At 39.4% G+C, this 22119-nt stretch overlaps 1 protein-coding gene and 1 long non-coding RNA gene across 2 annotated transcripts in view; one reads left to right on the top strand and one right to left on the bottom strand.

Moving 5' to 3' along the window:
- LOC136422208 (uncharacterized) overlaps positions 1-22003 on the bottom strand; it is a 47103-nt gene extending 25100 nt beyond the window's left edge. The window contains exons 1-23 of the mRNA XM_066409853.1: positions 21979-22003; positions 21276-21444; positions 20773-20845; positions 20091-20245; positions 19420-19577; positions 18592-18845; positions 17716-17870; positions 17022-17179; positions 15845-16540; positions 15049-15302; positions 14357-14508; positions 13283-13440; positions 12699-12798; positions 12155-12341; positions 7216-7321; positions 6487-6693; positions 5688-5810; positions 4793-5002; positions 3503-3654; positions 2689-2800; positions 2131-2316; positions 1568-1684; positions 353-508 (exon numbers count right to left, since the gene is read on the bottom strand). Coding sequence (XP_066265950.1) covers positions 353-508; positions 1568-1684; positions 2131-2316; positions 2689-2800; positions 3503-3654; positions 4793-5002; positions 5688-5810; positions 6487-6693; positions 7216-7321; positions 12155-12341; positions 12699-12798; positions 13283-13440; positions 14357-14508; positions 15049-15302; positions 15845-16540; positions 17022-17179; positions 17716-17870; positions 18592-18845; positions 19420-19577; positions 20091-20245; positions 20773-20845; positions 21276-21444; positions 21979-22003 — 4063 coding nt within the window. The remainder of the gene's footprint in view (positions 1-352; positions 509-1567; positions 1685-2130; positions 2317-2688; positions 2801-3502; positions 3655-4792; positions 5003-5687; positions 5811-6486; positions 6694-7215; positions 7322-12154; positions 12342-12698; positions 12799-13282; positions 13441-14356; positions 14509-15048; positions 15303-15844; positions 16541-17021; positions 17180-17715; positions 17871-18591; positions 18846-19419; positions 19578-20090; positions 20246-20772; positions 20846-21275; positions 21445-21978) is intronic.
- On the top strand, positions 7469-10197 carry LOC136421818 (uncharacterized). Its single transcript, XR_010753516.1, has 4 exons — positions 7469-7760; positions 8153-8263; positions 8534-8643; positions 8957-10197. It is a non-coding gene; the product is annotated as an uncharacterized lncRNA (long non-coding RNA).
- Positions 22004-22119: the final 116 nt, after the last annotated feature.

A 22119-nucleotide genomic window follows, 5' to 3' on the forward strand; every position in this document is an offset into this window, starting at 1 on the left:
ATTTCTATGCAGATATATGCATGGTAATTGGTTAATAGTTAGTAATATACATTTACAGGATTGAATGGTAAAGTAGAAACTAGATAATTGCAAATATATGTCGCAAAAAACTCCCAACTGCAAAGGATTGTGAAATTCCAAAACGTTTCCCATTAATGCCATTGTTTATCGAACCCTGTATACACAAAGCCCATGATCACAAAATACAGCTAATTGGCAAAAACATTTTGTCAACTTGCAACACAAATTAAACCAATACCTCGGCAAAGTCGGGTAATCGGGAAGATTCCGCTGGCAAACTAGGCTTTGCAAAAAAGCGTCTTCTACTGTATAAGATAACAACAGGACTCACCGACAACATTAAGGGTCAGTACTCGTGTTGTGGTACCGTACTGGTTGGTGGCCATACATGTCCATGTGCCAGCGTTAGTGGGCTGTGCGTTTTTGACCTTCAAAGTGCCATTCGGTGTCAGCTCATATCCAAACAGTGAGGTGTCCACAAGTTGACCTGAAAAAAGAAACAAAAGTGTTTTTTTTTTGCAACAAACAATGTAAACTTAAACAGGAAAGGCAATAAAACGTATTGACAAGCCAAGGCAATTTGCCAAACCCTGCAGGAGTACCAATCACAGCGGACGAGAGGGCAGGAGGGTGATCCTCCCGGGAGATCTTATCTGACATCCCATGGAATTTTTGACAAGTTACTACTACACGTGCAAGTAACATTCCAGGCATACCAGCCCGGTATAGTTGGGATTAATGTGATTCTTTGAAACTAGATACATAATATAACTGTTTGGCGGCTCCTGAAGCATCGCCAAAAATATAATAATAATGACTGCATTTACAGGGAGTAATTGTCAACTTTTGGAAAGTCACAGGCTCACAACTTGGTCTACTATCGATGCACTGAACCTAGTTCTATGTACTACTGGTTTGGGTTTCAATCCTTTGGAATACCATTTGTCCGGCCTATAGGAATCTCAAAGAAATTAACAATAATACTGCACAAATACATTGTACATTTAATAAGAGTCACTGACTATAATCTACGTTATGTCATACCTGGGCTGCAAGAATGTTCGATATGGGTATTCCCGACCAGGTGATAAGGTTGGCTTATCACACTGGCTTCCATGGAATATTTAGAATGCATTTCGAGTGTGCAGAATGTGCCGCTATCAAAAATTCAAATACTGGATTCGGCCGTTGGAATGTGCGGCTGTTACGATTTTTTTGTTCCAGGACACCAACTTTTCTCAACTTCTGGCACATTTTGCATTGAAATTTGTGTTTTTTCAGGTCACTGACATGAATGAAATACAACACGGTACATTTCTCATCACCCTCCGTCCCGGCCCTCCTGCGGGTCAGATCACCATCCGACCTACGGTCGTCGGGCGATCCTACCTGCGGTCGGGCTGGTACCTCGGGTGATGCGGAATACCCTGTGTTGTATTCTTTATTCATAGAATGATGGCAGCAGATAGTCACAAGTAAAATTATACTACACACAAATGTCTGATAGATGAAGCAGTGAAATGTGAGGAAAGGTTTTAGTTTCTACCATTGAAGGCCCACTGAAATGTTAGAGGTGTTGCAGATGTTGCTTCACAAGACAGTGTTGCCACCAACCCTTTCATCACTGTTACATTGGTGGGTAGAGGCAGTAAGAAGGGCGTATCTGTAAACAAAAAAGAAAATAATATCTGTATAAATATGTACATGTCAATGGAAATTTATGTCTTGATCCCATATTTTAAATGTGTTATACTAACTAAACAAAGTATTTAAGATAAGACAAATTTTGTCATAACAATAGAATGTTTGACATTCCATACTTTGTATCCGTTTTTGAATCTGTTTAGCTGGTATAACCGTCTTCTGATATAACACACCAGTTTTGCAGGTACGCGGCACAACAGCCACTGGTTATATCACATTGAACATCCCGGCATACCAAATCTTTGCACATCTAGCTGAAAACTATCTTATGAGGATGCCCTATCGTACTCGGTGGCAACAAGTTCAGTTCTGCGATTATCTTAAGTTAGTTCTTTGAAAATATGAAATTTTGAACACATCAATCCTTGGTCGATAACTCTGAGATTCGTATTTGTTTACACTTACTCAACGCTGGTATTCCGAAAGCTTCATTTGCTGACTGGCGCTTGACGCGATGATGGCGGTAGGGGGCGCTGACCACTCCCGCGTCTCGTGCGATGCGTTCTTGTTGTTTCCTGTACGCAGTGTGCAGCTTGTGCTCCACTTCGCGAAGATGCCGTTCCGACGGACAGGATCCCTGGCTTGGATGCGCTAAGGAAAAAAAACAGCAAGTGTTTGAGGAGACTTGGATAAATCTATAAGTCATATGTATATCTATGCATAATGGCCACAAGATTTATATATAATTATGTATAATGGCCTCAAGGGTTATGTATAACTTTGCATAGTGGCCTTAACAGTAATGGTCACAAGGCTACAGGTTGTATAATCATACATATATAATGCCAAAACTGTTCTGTATTATGGCCTTAAGGGTTATGTTTAAATATGTAAAACAGTTAATAATATGTATGATTATACAGAATTATATAGAATTATGTACTTAACCATTTTGGCCACACCTCGGGGTGGAGGCATTTTTCTTCCATAAGGCCTGTACATGTAATGCAATATGGAGCTTACCCGACTTTCCAGAGCGTTCTGCAGCATTTCTCTTATACCGCAGGTGAGAGGCACTTGCAGAGTCCTGGATCAGCTGGTCCTGTCTGCACCCAAATAAGGGAATGACAGCTTCCTGCAAAGGTCAATAAAAAGTTTGAGGAATCTTTAAAAAATACAGATTCTGAAACAAGAGAGGGGGGAATATTTTCCCCAATGTTAAAGCCATCACTTGTTCCCATTTTCTTTAGTTCTTTAGCTACAATATGCATAATTTTAGGTGATTCACAATTGTAAGGACTTGCTGTTGGTGTAGTCAACTCCTAGCTTAATTGCATTTTCGTGTGAATTTCTTGCTTTTTAAAAGAGAGCCTGTCTAGTAGTTCATCTTGAACATTGATCTTCACAGAAATTTTTCACAAAGAGTACTGGTCAAGCCTTCAAGGTTGAAAAAGTTTCTTTGCAGTTTTATTTGCAACAAGGAAATCCTTCTTTTTTTTTAATAAAAAAAATCTCTCAGTAGTACCATACAGGGATGGCTCATGATGCTCACATGATAATGTTATTCAATAACCAATATCTGTAAGGCCAGGGCCGGCTAGTTTTACAGGCATCTGGCAAGCTTCTAGGGCTGGTCAGTTCGTCAAGCCGCTGAGAGCAAAGACCAGTATCTACCCACATCTACCCATGGAAAAATTGTCCTGGCCTGATCGGGAAAGTAAGATTGGCACTTTCACTTGCCCGGGGCAATTGGGCCAATGGACTTGTCTAACCCTGATCTTTCTTCTCAGAAAAGATTTTTGACTATATTTTATACTGTGAATTATGTGCAACTTACTTTAAGGATGACCACCACATGACAGTGCTGCTCAGCTGTTTCATGGTCGCACACCCGGAGTTTCAGATCCACCACCACCCTGTGGTCATCAGGGTTGATGGCCGAGTAGATGACTTGTAATGCATCCCCAATCTTCTCACCGTGTTGATATCCTGAAAAAAAGAATGACAAGGCACTTGTTTATTCCAACAAGATTGACTGATTCTAACCCAATGTAGGAAGATCTAAAGGTCACCTCATGGTTAAGGTTTACATGAAATAGGACTTAATCAGAAACATAATGATTCACCCAAGCTTGACTCATCGATAGTAAGGACTAACTGACTCAATAGGATAAGCAGGGGTTACGAAGGCTGATCGTGAACATTCCCTACCTTATGCTTTCCATTTGCAACTCTTAGCTCATAGTCTTTCATATTTGCCTCCATCTTAATCAAATTTCTTAGCCAGTCTTCATCTATTAGTAAGAAACTACAGGGAGGGAAAGAAAATACTACAGCTATGTTTTCAGCACCTGGGTCAAAACCTTGACGGATTTTCGATGATGTTATGCTGGGAGAATACTTCTATCAAGCACATTACCTAGATTATCAATTCTATTAAATTGTAACCTTTCTCCCTGTGGCCTGCCCTGTAACTAACAGAAATGTGGTACAAAAAGGCTTTCTCAACAGAAAAAGGTAGCCAAGATTTGGGTGACCATCTGTCACCTTCCTTAGAAACGCTTGTGTTCCTGTTGCTGTGTGAAGAATACAGCTCCAAAACTCGACTGAGTCCCTGGAATGTCAGCTACTTAGGTATTAACTCTTTGGTTGTGTACAAAGCAACGTTATACATGCACCCCCATGCTGTGATATCCCTACACGTATGTTCTGACACCCTTATGTTTGGGTCCCCCGAAAGTGCCAAATGGAACGAAATGGAACAAACTAAAACAGGAGATAGCGAAATATAAGGTGTAGACTGGAACAGGAAGCATCTACTCCTTATGATTCGTTATCTACTGGTATTTCATTTCATAATGTTACATATGTTGTTTTAGTTCGTTCCGTTTCATTCCATTTCGTTCCATTTCGTTCCATTTCGCACTTTTGGGGGACCGTTATGTTCTGACACCTCCTAACCCTAACCATAACATGTGTCTGAACATAAGGATGTTGGAATGTAGGGTGTCAGAACATAGGTTAATATGAAACAAGGGGTGTCAATTGATTGGGCTGTCCCCCAAAGAACTTTCATGTACCAACCTGATGAGACCATTCACGGATGGGAAGAACACTTGCTACTCACTTGTGTGTGCCTTGGGAATGGTCTCCTTGAATGACCACTTGCCGACCCGGATGGTCAAGTGCCGGCCGCACGGCTCCATGTCCAGACTGACGTGGCTCATCAGGTCAGTCTCGTCCGGATCCAGGTGGACGCAGCACGAGATCCCGCGACAGTTCCTGTGGGGCTGGCACAGCTTGTGCTGCTCAAACATCGGTGGGAGACCTGGGCAGCCTGAGAAAGAAAGCATTCAGCAAATAATAAAAAAAATTGTATGTCCAGAAAAAAAGATACGGAAACCAGAAATTCTGCTGTAGTACCAAGGAAAGGCACGAGGTGGTCCACAATCAACCTTAAACATTGTCTTCTCACTTACCAAATATCATTGCTATCCATCCAGACATTCTTCAAGTTATGCTGACCACAAATGCCCAAAACAATGCCTCATTTTTCATGGAGGTAATTAAATCACAATTTGTGTCAGTGAAACATAGCTCTAATGCTGTATTACAATAAAGTGGCATAGTGTATGATTGTCATAAATCTTAGTAGAATTAGAAAAATGCCATTCTATTTACTTTCAAAATAAGTCAAAGTTTGTTTTCTTTGTTTACCAAGCAAGCAAGCAAGCAGCCAGCCAACCAACCAACCAACCAACCAACCAACCAACCAACCAACCAACCAACCAACCAACCAACCAACCAACCAACCAACGTAACAAACGAACTAAGTAACAATGACTGTTACAATGGCTAATACAATGTGAGAAAATAACGTTTTTAAGATCGGATGTAACAATTCTTCATTGAACAAATACAATTTTTCTGGAACTCATACAATTATGTACCATTTCTTATTCATTGCGTGTGGTCAATGTATGAATATGATCAATGTACAATAGATTTCAAACAAAACCTACTTTCTCCTTGCAGTTTTCCATCCAGAGTCTCCATACACTGCTGTGCTTGAGTTTCCAGGCCGTTGATCTCAGAGTTGATGGTAGCTGGCTTGAAACCTGAAGTCCAAAGCAGCGTCATGCCCTCTGCAAGAACAGAATTCATGTGCATTTAAGACAAGATCAATTCACTGTTTTGTTCACTTTTCAGTATAATTCTAGGCGGGTGTAAGGAAGATGGCATATATAATCTAGTGTATATTCCAGGGGTTCATCTAAAGAGGGCAACAGGGGCAGAGCACCCTCATGCCCTGACCACGCAGCCCCTTACCCTGAGGAGCAGATCCTCTGACAAGCATAAAATTCTGATTGACCAGGGATGCTATTAGGTAACATGTGGCCACAGTCTTCAATTGTGACCTGTCTCATTTTTCCCCTCAGAAAGCCTTAGAATGCTCCATTTTAGCTTAAAATTCTATAAAACTCCACACTGTGGAAGAGGGAAAACCCCCTTCCATACCATCCCCCGCTTGGTCGCATCACTCCCTCACAATGTAATTTTTTCCTAGAAAACCCCCTGTATTCACTGTGTAAAGGAAAATATATCAAAAATAGCTCAAATGGCTAACTTAAAAGCAAACACCTTTAGATACTGATATCTGTACCCTGATAGGTATGGATTACTAGATACTAGAACCATTGAAAAAACAATTTTACCTTTTTGGCAATTCCTCAGGGGTGGGGATACTTTTGATAAGGCAGTAGGTGATGTTTTGCCTCTTTTTAGTTCTCATTGTACTACAAACAAGAAAGGAAATGTTACCCTCAGAGACTTGTATCGATCTTCGCCTGCGAGTGCAGTAAGGGGGCCTGGGGATACTGACTCCGTCCAAGATGGGGACCCTGACTGCACAGATGTTGTTGACACACATCAGAAGAGTGAAGTTTGTGACAAAGGTTTGATCAGCACCACGTAGAACGCTGTACTGCAGCTTGATGTGGTCTCCGAAGTCAATGGTTCTCAGTGGTCCTGAAAAGGCAGTACGCAATAAGACTCACTGAAATATTACTGGTACAATTTACTGCCTACATAAGCTGTATTTCTTCCCTCAATTATGAGTTGTTGCAACAACCTTCTGTCTAAAGACTAACCTGGTAAACAATACAAATTTGAAGCCAAATTGCTGAACGTTAACTAATAGAAATACTCGATAACCCCATTGTCTAGCAAGGGCTGACATTTTCTTCTTTCAAAACTGATATGATATTTTCTTGTGGTGCTGTCCCTGGTGCTGAACATGACTTCCACTGGGAGCTTAGTGATTCTACTTTGTTGTTAAATGCAGTGTTGAAGCACTTACTTAGCCTAGCATGGAAAGCTGTCTTTTAGAAAAATATTTCCTTGTGGTGCTGTCCTTGGTGCTGAACATACATTCATCATAAGACTTAACCATTAGTTATTCCGCTGTCTATGAAGCAGCTGTTTTTTGTGAGTAATTTGATACTTTGTTACTAAACTACGACAGCAAAGACCAAACTACAACATTATTACCTTCTCCAATGTAGTAGTCAGTGATAAAGCTGATTTCACGATCCTCCTTTTCAAATCCTATTTCCATGCTCACATCTGGTAGGCAGGGTTGGATCTTTAGCGAGATCTACAAAAAAAATCAAATCCAACAGTCAGATTTTGATCAATCCAAAATCTTTTAAAGATTAATGTTGAAGTGAAAAATAGAATGTTTGCTTATATCCATTCTCAGGCTGTTTACATCAATACGAGCGATCGCGATGACGTAGCGGTTACGTCACGTGACGTCATGGTAGGCAGAAAGCGGTGGTAGGCGTGCCGCGCTGCGAACGTAAACAAGCCGACGGGTTGTTGCAGGCATCTGGGTTGTTGCGCAGTAAACTGCACAAATCGGCGGGTCAACGGCTGTAAAAAGAATCTCAGCGGAACCAAAATGCAGAGCAGTCTGGCGTCCAGTGCTGAAAATATGGTCCGATTTTCAGGAGGGTCAAAGAAAACAATCCCGGCAACGTGGACTCGGAAAGGCTACTGTCCTGAGATGGTGTGCAGCTACCACTTCATGTCAGGTGAGGTCGATGTCTTATCTTTGTTATCCCCCTCTCATCGATACATAATCGTCATTTCATAATCTAGATTTCACTGTTACTTCGCACATCCGTAGAAAATTTTTGTTGTCACTGATTCATGTCATGTGTAACCATTAGAGAATTATTCTCTAAGTCATGTGCGTGGGGGGGGGGGGGTGTTGAAGAGTCTGTCTTGTAGCGATCGTAAAATCTGGTAAATACGGCGTCGATAGATATTCTGCAAGGATTGTAACTTATATACCTAAACTGATTCATGAATTCTTTTACAGGTGTAAATTTAAATTATGTTGAGACAACATACAAAATGCATGTGTCCACAATGAGGTAATATGATACATGTTTATCTTATAACGTTATATCTTTGCATCTAGTGTTGCAGGGAATTGTTCAACAGACCCTGCCGATCCAGATGATGTTCCTAGCTTGTTAAACTTCCTAACGTCAGCAAGTCGTTTAACAAACCCATCAACCAGGAAAGATTGGTAAGTATACTTAGGGAGTTTCCAACATAACTTTATTGAAACTTGATTTACTGTGCATGGCTTGTTTTTTTGTGATTGTGTAAAACATTAGTAACGCTAATTCCGCCCCCTTGACTGATAAGATCATCATGGAAGTTTGTACCAAGGAAATACTGTAGTGATTTGGTGAATTCCACAGCCTGTCCTTTAACTTTAGATATATCACTAGATGATGTGCTTACCATAATGCGACTTTGATTTACAACTTACAGCATGCTTCATTGTTTGCAGGAATATCCTTGCAGCAGAGAGGCTGAAGCTGTCAGAAGAGCCTGACAACTCAAATGATGATCCCCCACAGACCAATTCAGAGAATAGAACCCCACTTAAGTCACTAAATGGTAAGGGCATAACAGACGGGGGAGAGTGTCTAAGGTATACAAACATTAATGTAAACATGAGAATTATTTTTCAACATGTTAATTTATGACTTGGAACAGACATTGGGGGCAATAGTTTTCTTCAACATGAATCATATTTCTTAAGTAATCCTTGTTGTAATTGTATCCATACATGGAAAATATCAATTAAAACAACTTTCTTGTCAATCATAATTGAGAATATGAATTCACAGTACTTTGTATGTAGTTGATTATGTTCAGGTATTTTTATAATTATTACATGTACATTGAATTATAGATTTGCTTCTTTCAGACAATGGAAGCACAACTGAGGCTCTTTCATTAGAACAAAGTTAGGAGACACTCTCAGACAGCAACTCTCAAAAGTACAAGAAGAAAAATGTTAACTGGAGGTATTTTGCAAATCTCTACTGAGTGAGCAGAAGAGCCTAAGGAAAGAGCAGGATAATCTTCAGGAACAACTTGGCGAGACAAAAGTCACAGCAGCTAGCTTAAAGGACAAGAATTGTACTCTGAATACCAAGTGTTGCCTTGTTTACTTGTTTTCAGACTTGTGTCAAAAGGACCAAGTACAAAGTACAAGCTGAGGCTTGGACTCAGAAATGCCCAACTGGCCTACAAATTCGGTATTTCTGCTACTGCTGTTCCTAAAGTGATGAATCACTGCATACCAATCCTAGCATCTTGACTCAGTTAACTGGGAAATTGTAATTGTAAAGCACAACCTTCCCAAGCCCTTACAAAATAAGTATTCAAATGTGGAGTCATCATAGACTGCAGTAAAATGTTCACAGAGAAGACATTTTAACAGCTCTGACTGCCAAGGAAGCTGGCGCGATATTTGCAGAACTGTGCAGAGTCCATCCGCCAGTGCCAACCTGAAGGATGATGAAGACATGGGCACAGCATCTGAGGGGGAGTCGGATGTCAATACAGAAACCTTCCCTCCTGTGACATACAGGCTGTCTGGATAAATGGACCTGGACAAAGTACCAGAGGTTGCTAAGTGCTCGCCAGATTAAATTTACAGTATGTAACAGGCAAATGGTGCAACTGTTGGCCAGGAACCTCGCAATGTGACTGGACACACTTCCTCTTCCCCTCAACTCAATGTATTTGGTGGGAAAAGTCCATTTTTTCCAGCCCTCTGGGGTATGACCTGAAATGAATATTCATATTTGTTACAGTAAAAACATTATATATTATAACAATTTATAACACTATAGAGCTATGTATATCATGCTTTCTACAATACACAGATTTCGTATTACTGAATCTTTTATTTTACTATGTTCATGTACATGTATCTATTGCATGAATAGTTAACACCTCAAACATAGGTGACATGACTTTTCAAAAGAGAAAAAATCTCCTCTAATTCACCCTAGTCCTAATATTGATAGAGGATCATGGAGGTAAAAATGATTAGCATGAAAGATCTTTCAATTCCAGATTAGCTCATACATGTTGCAGAAGTATAGATGTATGCTGAAATCATGATGTCTGAACCTAATAAATTCTACAGTACACAGACTTCTTTTATCCTCATCTATGATAATATGATAGTATACTCACTCTGCAGAAATGCAGATAGCTCCAAACTATCCAGAAACAAACATGTCATCAAGTAAAAACAACAAAATGACATGAAGAAGAACAAATACATTTTGTAACATGGAACAGATACAAATAACAACACAAGGAAACTTTACCTGCAAAATGGAGCAATATACTAGAAGATGTGAATATGTTGAGGGACATTTTGCAGTGTTAGTATTTCTAAAACTGTTATACTCTTCTTCAACTTTATGTAATCAGAACATTGTAAGATGGATAGGATAATCAATGCAGTTCCATCCCATTCCCAGGCATGCAGTGGACAGTGGGTTGGCACCACATATCTCTCCTTATTTGTGAGGGTTATCTGTCACTCTCTGACACGAAACACAAGTATCTGAAAGAAGTTGATACAGTAGATATACAAACACGCATCTGACAGTTAAGCTCTTCATCTTCAATAGTTCTCACTACAGGTTTAAAGTAGAAAATTTTGTTCCAATGCATTCCAACTCACACCTGGCAGAACCATGTCCATTAGTTATAGGGCGGTACGGGCATTCCCTGACATGCCCACTCACAAAGAGATTAAAGTTTCATTAACGCTTCGAGAGACTTGTATGCCTTCATGGCCTCTCCATTAAATGGGCCAGGTGTGTTGATACAGGTTTAGATCATCCGTCCAATATCATATGATAACATTACATGATAATGCATAACAAGCAATAAAACTTAATCATACAAGTAAATCTTAGCAATATGAAATGGTTATTTGTTATGGCACTTGTGGGTCACTGAATTGCTAAAGATTGCGAGTGTTGTCTTTTTGTGTCGGGAGGCTGTATAAGATAATAATGGAGCTGGTTGATCTTGGTCTGGGTCACTTCCGGGTTTGAACTCCTAGTAGACCCAAGGACATGGTAGACCCTAGTATTCTCGGCCGCCTTGGTGTGTTTGAGAGACGGTAGGTACTCTTAGTTTTTCCAAATATCTGGCACGAATGTCAGGCTCTACAGAGCTACTGTAGCTGTTATCAGCACTTACAGAGCCATGATAGCACTATGTCATATGACAGGTCGATGAACTTTTACCGCGGGAAAATCAAACCAACCGGAAACACATGACCGGAAGTTACTAGAATTGAAGGGTCATTTTTACCCCGAAATAAAGCGCAAGGAACAAAGAACTAGACTAAATATTGATGAAATAGTTCAAGAGTTTACCCAACCCCACCAAATAAGATAAAACTGCGAAAGCGCGGTGAAAATTAAGCGTAAACACATGTAAATATTCCCGCGCCGGCAACGTGTTATGCTAATTTGAAACGTGATCTACCAGCGCTTTCTGCCTACCAATCAGCTCGCGGGCGCCAAATACCCCGGATGTAAACAACAACAGCGATCGCTCGTATGGAAATGTTAGGCTGCACCACACACTACAGGAATTGCTTTTCGATTTCCCAGCACAAATACACTATACAACTAACTCTATATCAGTTAAGAAGGTTAAGTCTATCCCACACCATATGGTGTAAGGGGACTAGTCCACTGGTAGCACTGTGCATTCAGCTATATAGAAGATTGCATGGATACAAACAATATTTTGTGCAATTGGCAACATTTAAGATGTATTCAGAAAATATTCTAAGTATTTTTGATGTTAGTACCTTTGTAGTTTTCTGTATCTGTACAGCCAGTATAACCATCCTTTGATGTAATCCACCAGCTTTGCAGGTACGCAGTGCGGCAGCAGCTGGCTATACTACATTGAACTACCTGACACACCTCGCCTTTACACATCTAGCTGCAAACGTTGCTTATTGTATCTAATGATGAGTCCCCTACAGTACTTGGTGGCAACAAGTTCCGCTCTTCGATAGTTCTATGATTAAACAAATTTTTGAATACTCTGACTTCAAGTCTGACTTCTTTACCTGTATCACAGGTTCAACTGCTTCCAGATCCAACTGGACGTTACACTTTATTCCCACACAGTGTTCCAGAGCGATACATGTGACCATCCCGTTTGTCTGCTCCGACATGGCCTCAGCTAGGATCTTCAGTGGACACGTGGTTGTGAAGGTGGGTTGTACCAGTGCTGTACCCCATGTGGCAGGGTCTCTGTAGTAAATGCAATATTCTTACACATCAGGGTGGTATACATGTACGTAAAAATTAGGTAAAGACGGTAATTTTGAAAGCCATTTGTTATCGAAAACTGTGAATGCATTTTAATTTACCATGATCAAATTTCACAGTAGGGTGAAAATGGAGTGTTCACGGTGGTTTTTAGTTCGCGGTTGAAACAAGGTAGGCAGGCAAAAGACAGAACATGCATTTTTGTGATGGTTCTAAGTTCACAGTTAAGAGGTTACCATGAAAACCGTGAACACAAAACCACTGCAAATTGAAATGCGTTTACAGGATTATTCACTAATCAATGCAGCACATTTACTGAAGAAGAGAAAGAAACAATACCTGAGAATAGTTGAGTTCAGCCCCATCTCAGTGGCTATGAAGGAGACATACTGGTCTTGTGGGACTGATGCCGGGAACGACTTCACCTTTTCAAGCATTGCTAGAATTCAAAAAAAAATAATAATAATCATCAAAATAGATAAATGAATACAAAAAGTACATCTTAAACATAACTGAGAGCTATTATTTTGAACCTAATACACGTGTGAACTACTAGTATTAGCACATATTTCAAAAGCTTTCATCATGATTAAAAGAGATTCGAAGAATATGTTTTAAGAGTTCAAATCTATAACGGCATCTTCATTCTGTTTGGTGTTTTTCAATTAATAGTCAATTGAATAAGAAAGGTCCAGTGATGGGAGGCACCATAGACTGCAACATATGATTCACTGCTCACCAAGTCATGTGTCCTATCTGCATAACATGACATCACAGAAGTGATGGATTGTTCATTCCTTGACAAAGACTGGAGCTGATCAGTAAAAAATCTGGGTAAGTCCAATTTTTGTGTTAGCAAATTACAGTGTAACTCTGGTCCAGAATTAATAGAAGTATTCACAGATTTTCAGCCATAAGTTTACCTTTAACATCAGCTGCTGAGTTGGCTTGACCGACTGCGTTGTTAGGCAGGCGGGCATTGTCAAGGATCGTGTAGATAACCAGGTGGTTGTCTATGGTGAAGTAGAGGTCAAAGTTCGCCACTACTACTGTACCAAGCTCCTCTATGCTTGCTGACCACCTGTGAGATTAGATCAAATATACTGTAATTCTTGAATTCTCAATGCTACCTTAATTCTAGCTTCTTTAACGGTCAATTGTCAACTGCAAAAATGTCATCATTGCAAATATTTGATCACTCTAACGTTTGTTCCCACCGTTGAAATTAAATACACTTTTCCCCAAACTGCTGAAATTACCAATCGTAATATAAAAGGGATTTACAGTAAATTGTCACTCTCTCACTATCTGGTTTATCGTGTGTTACTCCCCATACCATGAAGGTTAGACGCGCTAGCACATAGATGTCAACTGTGTATTTCATGTTCTCTTAAGATAAAAATGTATGAAAAGCACTTCCAGCATTCATGAAATGTGTTCAAAATTAGATACATGAAGTCAAAACTATCTGTCAATTGTCATAGTTCAACAGTTTCCTAAAAAGACCAGTTTCTGGAAAACTTTTCTATCAAAAACCTAAACCTAAAGACAATGATACATTTGAGAATGCAATTTTTACAAAATGGGCTACAACAAAGGTATCTCATTTACAACAATGAAGAAATGACCTTTTTCATTACCAGTGGCATCTTAAAACTTTTGTTTGTCATTGAATTTTAAGAAAATCTGTTATAGAATTTGCATTTGAGAATGAAGATAATGGTAAAGATTTAATATTCTATCAAAACACAATTCCACCAGGGTACATAATTCTGCCACCCTGAAAAGATACATCCAAACAGATCTCCAACCCAACATCCCCCAGTATAATTCACTCCTGTATATCTATTAAATGTGCATACCTAGAGGGTGCTGTAATAGAGATCTCTCAAACACATTGTTTTTCAAAGTGGAGGATTTATGTAACCTGGCGGATTAATGTTAATGGAGGTTAGATTGTTGTGGCAAATATATTATAACAAAAATTTGAAGCTCACTTTATTTCTATACTGTTGCCCAAAGTTCTTGTGTGTACCCCAGGGGTGAGGAAGAACAGGTCAACAGTGAACTCATGTCCTCCGATGCTGTAGTGGAGTTGGTTCCCGGTTTCCCCAACATAGAAGGACACATCAAACGAGTAGGTTCTCACCTGTTAGTGAAAAAAATTGGTAATATTTGTTACATTTGTGATTTGAAAACTCACTGCATACATCGGCATAAGATATGGAATAGTTTAAAACACATGTAGGCCTCAAATTATCACGAAATATGTTACTAAAAAATCAAGGGTACAAGAAACCTTTCAATGAAGGAAGGAAGGAAGGAAGGAAGGAAGGAAGGAAGGAAGGAAGGAAGGAAGGAAGGAAGGAAGGAAGGAAGGAAGGAAGGAAGGAAGGAAGGAAGGAAGGAAGGAAGGAAGGAAGGAAGGAAGGAAGGAAGGAAGGAAGGAAGGAAGGAAGGAAGGAATTTTCTTCACACTCATCAAAGAACGTTTAATGAATCTTATCAAATTACACACACATGTAACACTATGTCTTTAGAAACATACATTCATACATTATAAACCCATCTTCAAGCTTTTTCATTTTTCAGCAACCAAAAATCTTAAAATCAATGATATACACTCAGAGATTGTCATACTTCTTCATATAATCTTCCATATAAGTTTTAAACAGTGTTTTCTTCTTACCCCAAAGTCAAGGGTGACACAGCCCTGTATGCCATTGCACTGTTCCAAGGGTGGCAGATACAAAACATCGTTCTGGACCAATGGGATGTCAGAACAGCTGTGGACAGTTAGGGCTGCAGCATTGCATTCTGGTTCAGCAAGGTAGCTGTACAGTTCAAAATGGCGGAACACTGCCTGGGTGATCTTGGCAGCGTTCGGACTTGTTGGGTCAAACTGGACATCTTGCAGCAAATTTGTAACTGTCTCTGGCCATGCTGTTGGGATAAGATTTGATTTAGAAAGAAGCTGTATATATTATAACAAAAGTATGACATTGCTGGAAACAGAATTATGCCATGACATACATGTACATGGGGTATCAAAATCATGACCCAATAAAGATACAGTCAAATTTGTACTGGTTCAGTGACCACCTTTACATATAGAGCCCACAATTTTTAAGTATAACTGAGAATCCTGTATATCTAGTGGCTACCTGTCTACTGTGAAGGTTAAATGCCCTGAATGGTTAATATAGATAGGTACTACTGTGCAAAAGTCAAGGAAGTGATACATGTTGTATTTAAATTTCAATTCAAGACTTGTAAATCGTTATAATAAAGAAACAGTTTCCCTAACACTAATGCTAACTTGCATGTTGTGTACACGTATCTATTCGTATTTTTTCATCTATTCATTAAGTTTTATCTTTTGTACATTGTGTAAGATAATCTTTACTCTCTGATCAAAATGAAGTTTTCAGGAAAAATCTACGGCTGCCACAATATCTGTATAAAATAAAGACAGTAGAGCTGACCTGTTATAGAGAAGGACCCAGAGTAAGGGCAAAAGTTTGTGGCTTCTCCCACTTGTTGACCAGTCAGGGAGAGGTTCCAGACTTGCACACAGGCCAGGTTCCCACTAAAGGCAAACCCTGTTCCATCGTCCATAGCAGCGTAGCCTGCACGAACAGTCGGACCATCTGTAACGAGCTTCCCCTCCGGGGTTTGCAACTGTCCGACCACTGCACCGCCCTTCCACAGGTACACCGTCATGGTGACGTTGTCGTAGGAAACGCCGACGGAGTTCCACTCTCCGGCGTTCACCGTGTTTGCTTCCGATTGTATCGTCACGTTTTCCACGCCGTTTTCTGTCTGCATCTCCAAATTTGCACTCAGAACGCCATTTCGTAGAAGCCACAAGGAGACGCCCGATGCGTTGACACCGATTTCTCCACCCCTGTAGTCGAATATCGGGGCAAACTGGTCGGCGCTGCTTGGGTTTATGTTTGCAAGAATGGTTAACGAGCCTTCAGTGGTCAGTCGTCCATTGTTAGGGAAGTCAATGTAGGATTGCGCTGAGCCGTCGAAGGCCACCGATTGACCGTCTTCTCCGCTAGGACCAGCGGCAGGATTGGTGTTGAGTAGAACGGCGTCATTTCCGCCATTTGTGACGTCCATAGGTCCCACATCTTCACTCAGGGGCCAGAACCCTAAAGGCTCAGTTACACGACCTGAAATATATTTATAGAATAAGCTGGTCAAAGGTGAGGTCAAAGGTAAAGGTGTCTAATAACTTTGACATATTTCCCACAATGCATTACACTGCACATGCACTGTTCAAACCGTGAATCAACTTATGGTTCAACATGTATATCTGCCTTTCTTTAAGATCAAATTGAATGCACTATAAGAACTTGAAACATCAGTAAAAAGTCCAATGGATACAATACTATAAAAAGATATACAATATGGTATGTTATCGTTTACTTAGTACGTATATTCTGTACTTTGCCAACACTGGAGGATTAAATCAAACAAAATATTTATTAATTTTGTATTAAATGTATAACTTATCAATAAGTCACTGCATCAATGTTTATCGAACAGAAGATACATACATGTATAGAGAGAAATCATCCCTAAAAGTTGTTATGTAACTCAAAATGCAAAATGTAAGAAGAAGAGTAAAAAAAAAAAAAAATCCTAACTAACCAGACAATGTGTACGGCACAGCAGTGTCGAGTGTGAGTTCAGGGAAGACATGTTCAGTCAGGATGTTAAATTCCTGCCTGTCATTGGCTGTTAGGTTAAACCTGACGTCCATGCTGGCTATGTAACGCTGAGTGTTTGCCAGGTAACTCACATTGTACCTAGAGTAGGACATACAATACATCACATTGTTTTAGTAATTAGGATGTTAAGTTTTATTCTATACTTCTGTTTTGTACTATGTTTGATAGTTGTTGCCATAGATTGTACCATGTACGATTGTCATGCAATAAAGTTCTTCTCTGTAAAGTTTTGTAAAAAAACATATACTTGAAAGATTGACAATATAATTGCACATCATCAGCTTTTATGACGATATTGAAAATCTATATCAAAAGTGCAACCTGGTATTCCTTTTGAATTTATTGAATCAAAATCTGTATGATTGTATTGTACAGCCACAATCTTTGCACGTGTAGCTCTAGCTGTTGTTTAAAGCTATCTAGAGAGGATGCCTCTACTGTACTTAGTGACAGTGAGTTCCTCTCTCTCAAAAAAAACTTGTAGCAAGCTTCATGATTGTACAATAGACATGTAGTATATATATTGTAGAAGGTAATATCGAGAAAACTATCCTTATATAGTACTAAACTTAATATCACAATGTCTAAGAAAGTGAAATCATTTCAGTCTGTACCTTAATGTGAAGACATCGCCTATAGTTTCCTGCTGTACTGTTCCGAAGGGGAAAGTGAAGACGCTTGATTTGAACTCATGACTACCCAGGCCCACCGAGATCTCATACACGTTGGAGTCAACATGGAACCACGTCTGGAAGGACCTCTCCGTACCCTAGAGGATATCAAGAATATAAAGAAGGTTCAAGACATCACAAGTTCTACAGTCCATGTTATAAGACAGTCTTAAGTTAAGGCTTAAACTGTATATCACATCTGAATAGTTGCTGCCATAGAAAATCGGGAATGCAATATCAAATACAATATTATCCCAAACAGCTGGTAGCTATTCAATTGTATATATCTAACCAAGCACTTACATTTTCTATATTTACAGTTGGTTATGAATTAAAAACAAAGTAATACAGTCACAGTGACCATAAAATTCTTGGGCTTAGCCATCTTATTTTGCATAGTTACAATGTGAACAACATAATGTTTCAGAAAACTGGCATACTGAGTACTTTTCAGCTTGAGAATTGAAAAGCTTCAAATTGGAATTTGATTACATTTTTTATTTGATAAACAAAATATCACCATCATCCAGTAACTTAGAAGTGATGTGCAAAGCAACAAGATCATAGTCCTTAAGAACTGTCAATCATGAAAATTTTGTAGTGATTATATTTTTTTGTGATAATATTATATTTTTTGTGTTTTTCTTTTCTTTCGACAATCTCTCCACCATGAATTCATGAGAGAATATGTCTCCTTTGTATGACTCAACTGTACTACAGAATTGTTTACAAATTAGAGAATCCGAAACAGTACAAAAAAAACCCTTTCCCGTCCAGTGCAAAATATAACCACCGCAAAACTAAATGAATCTACAGTACCTCGAAGTCCACTGTAACGCAGCACTCAACCCCATGGCACTGGTCGGTGTAGGAACACGTAACGTTGTCCATTTCACTGGGAAGGTCCCAATCCTGCTCCACACAACTGTCAGGGATGACTGACTGTACAGTGTGGGTACAGGTGTCTGCGCAGAACATGTCGGAGATCCCCATGGACCGGTACACGGCATGCTGTACCAGGTCGTTACCATCTTGTTCTGTGATGTTCAGGAAGGTTTCGACCGTACCATCTCCTGGAAATAAAGAAAATAAACTTATCGAATCTGTGAATATTTTCAACAGGTTGAAGAAAAAGTTTTTTTTAGTCACAACCAAGACATACAATCATAGCCAACATTTTTATTCTTGCATATATAACTGTCACAGTTCTAATTATGTTAAAACAACCACTTTGAGCCAGAAAAAAAAAGCAATTTAGATTTTTTGATGCTCAAGTTTGGTATATGACTGTCACAATACTTTATATGACAAGAGTATGTCACCCAGTAAGGTGCGTAAGCACGGCAACTGATGATGATGATATGACAATACGTTAGATTTGGCAATACATTGTGAGCAGCGACACCTAGCCTGCAATGTGGAATAGTACCAGTCATTATTGCCCTGAGGAAGGTGATAGACAGTCACTGAAACATCGGCTGTGTTTGGATGTCTTTGTTTGGGAATGAAGAACCTTTTGTAGTAAAGTGATCAGAACACAACCACCATACATGTTTTTAGTATCAAATTTTTAGCATCATATCTTTGCTCAATATACTCCAAACTAACTGTCCCTCCTCAAGCTTGTGCTCTAAATTTATGCCTTACCTGGGAGAATATATGGTGAAGTATCAAATGGATCTGCTGCAGTAAGTTCCAGTGACAGAGGCATGTCGGGTTCCCTGGCTCCATCAATCATGACATCAAGTTCCATCTTCAGCTTCATGGCTCTACAGTCTCCACCAGCAGGGTAGTCAACTTTGTACCTTAAGATTAAGAAAAGGTCAAGGTCAACAACTAATATCTAACTATCAAACTGACCAGTGTCACTCTGACAGCCATTGACAGGTAACCATTCGTAAAACTAATTGTAGCCATCCAATCAGCATCAAGTATATCCAGATTAGTGACCAATCAGAGAGGTCCTAAGCAATGACTCCAAAACATGATATACAGCCATCCAATCAACATCAACTTAACATACAGAGTAGTGACCAATCGGAGGCTTCCTTACCTAAAGATTAACGATTTTAAAACATAACAGAAAGACATCTAATCACTATCTAACATCTACATGTTACATACAAAGTAGTGACCAATCAGAGACTTCCTTGCTCAAAGAAGATTCTAAAATATGATAGAAAGCCATTCAATCACCATGAAGTTTACATACAAATCAGTGACCAATCAGAGACTTCCTTATTTGAAGATGAAGATGATTACATCCAATCACTATGAAGCTTGCATACAAAGTTGGGATCAATCAGAGGCTTCCTTACTTGAAGGTGAAGATGTCTCCCAAAGTTTGCTCCTCTTCCTGCCCCCAGGGGTACATGAAGGGGTCATACTCAAAAGCCATGTTGCCAAAAGTTGCATTGACCCTGTAGGTTGCTGGGTCATAGGAAATCCCCATCTTTACAGGCCAGGTCCTCACCTAAATGGATAAAAATAAGGAAATAAAATTGTTGAAATCCTACAACAAATAAATGCAGAGAGTGTGCACCAGGGCTGTCCCTGGATTAAAATTTACTTGTTGGGATGGACAAAAATTTCACAAAGTCTGTCAAACAAATCTGTACTTTATGACATAGAATTGATGAAATTCAACACCAAAAATTAAAAACATGGGCATTATTGGGCTCCCAAACAATGATTGGGAAAGAAAAAAATGTTAAAGCTGGAAACAGTCCTGGTATGCACTAATTATACACAACATGTTAAACACAGTGTTTAGTAGGGAATAACAGTTAACCCTTCATCCTGCAAAGATAGCTGTTTGGCACCAAATTTGTACTGGTTACGGTGTTAGGCAGCAGGGAGAAGGTTAAGGGAAACTGCATTGTTTGAGAGCTATATAGCTGGTGGACAATAGGGAGGAAAACATTATGAAAACATTCTGCATGCCCAAAGTGTGATGTAGTGTACAGTTTTATTTGGAAGAGTGCAAATTCTTCCAAATACCTTGAAGTCAACATCTACAGTACAGGTGAAGCCAAGACAGTCTTCCATGATAACACACTTGTAACCAGGAACACTGTAACAGAAAAAGAATGCATGTCACCTTATAAGCTAAACAACAAAGTCTTAATGTTAGAAAAGAAAATCAAACAGAAGAGAAAATACTTCACATATGTTACTTACTACAATTATGATGAAATTGGCATTAATCCAATTGTCTGTATTAGGCATTACTACACAAACTGACAAATTTCCTAAAATTCTTTTTCTGGGTTGCTTCTCATTTTTTCTTAGGAATGATGAAGCAGTTATAATCACGCAAGAATCATAAAGATTGTGAAATCTTGGCACAGAATACAATAATCTTGTAAGAAAAGAAAAAGAACAAAAAAACTGAAGATCTTTTCATTGGCATCCATTTTTACTCAGTTAACATCAATATTATCTTGCCAAGAACATCTTAGACACACTTAGCAGATGATAAGATATCTTAGAGTGTTCCTTACTCTGGAAATGAGGCTGAACACTCTGTAGGGGAAACACCAGTGGGTTGAAGTGAACTTTGTTTTGCGTTCCAGTAGTCCTCAATGCCAAGTTTACAGTAGACAGCCTGTAGAGCGTAGTCATTGTCAACTCCGGCAAGGTTTGTGGCAAAACCAGAGATGCTTCCATCCCCTGTTGGAAAGAACAATGACAAAATGTTGGTACTTTGAATAATTGAATAGAAAGATTTGCTGGATAGCCAATCAGTAGCAAGGTAGATTGTTGGATAGCCAATCAGTACTTAAGATGTGATGGATAGCCAATCAGTACCAAAGAAAATATTTTTAAATAGAATAGCCAATCAGTACCAAAGAAGATTTGTCAGATAGCCAATTAGTACCAACTTCAAGGATAATGTTTCGGAGAGCCAATCAGTACCAAGGAAGATGTGTTGGATAACCAATCAGTGCCAAGGAAGATTTGTTGGCTAGCCAATCAGTTCCAAGGAAGATGTGTTTGATGGCCAAACAGCACCAAGGAAGATGAGTTTGATGGCCAATCAGCACCAAGAAAGATGTATTGGATAGTCAATCAGCACCAAGGAAAATTTGTTTGATGGCCAATCAGCACCAAGGAAGATGAGTTTGATGGCCAATCAGCACCAAGAAAGATGTATTGGATAGTCAATCAGCACCAAGGAAAATTTGTTTGATGGCCAATCAGCACCAAGGAAGATGAGTTTGATGGCCATTCAGTACAGAGGGAGATGTTGTTGGATAGCCAATCAGTACCAAGGAGCACATATTTCAGGATGATGTTTGTTATAATAGATAGATAGGGTCACAGAATTCATGACCAATCAGCACC

This window comes from Branchiostoma lanceolatum, chromosome 16, assembly GCF_035083965.1.
Source record: "Branchiostoma lanceolatum isolate klBraLanc5 chromosome 16, klBraLanc5.hap2, whole genome shotgun sequence".
Lineage (NCBI taxonomy): Eukaryota > Metazoa > Chordata > Leptocardii > Amphioxiformes > Branchiostomatidae > Branchiostoma > Branchiostoma lanceolatum.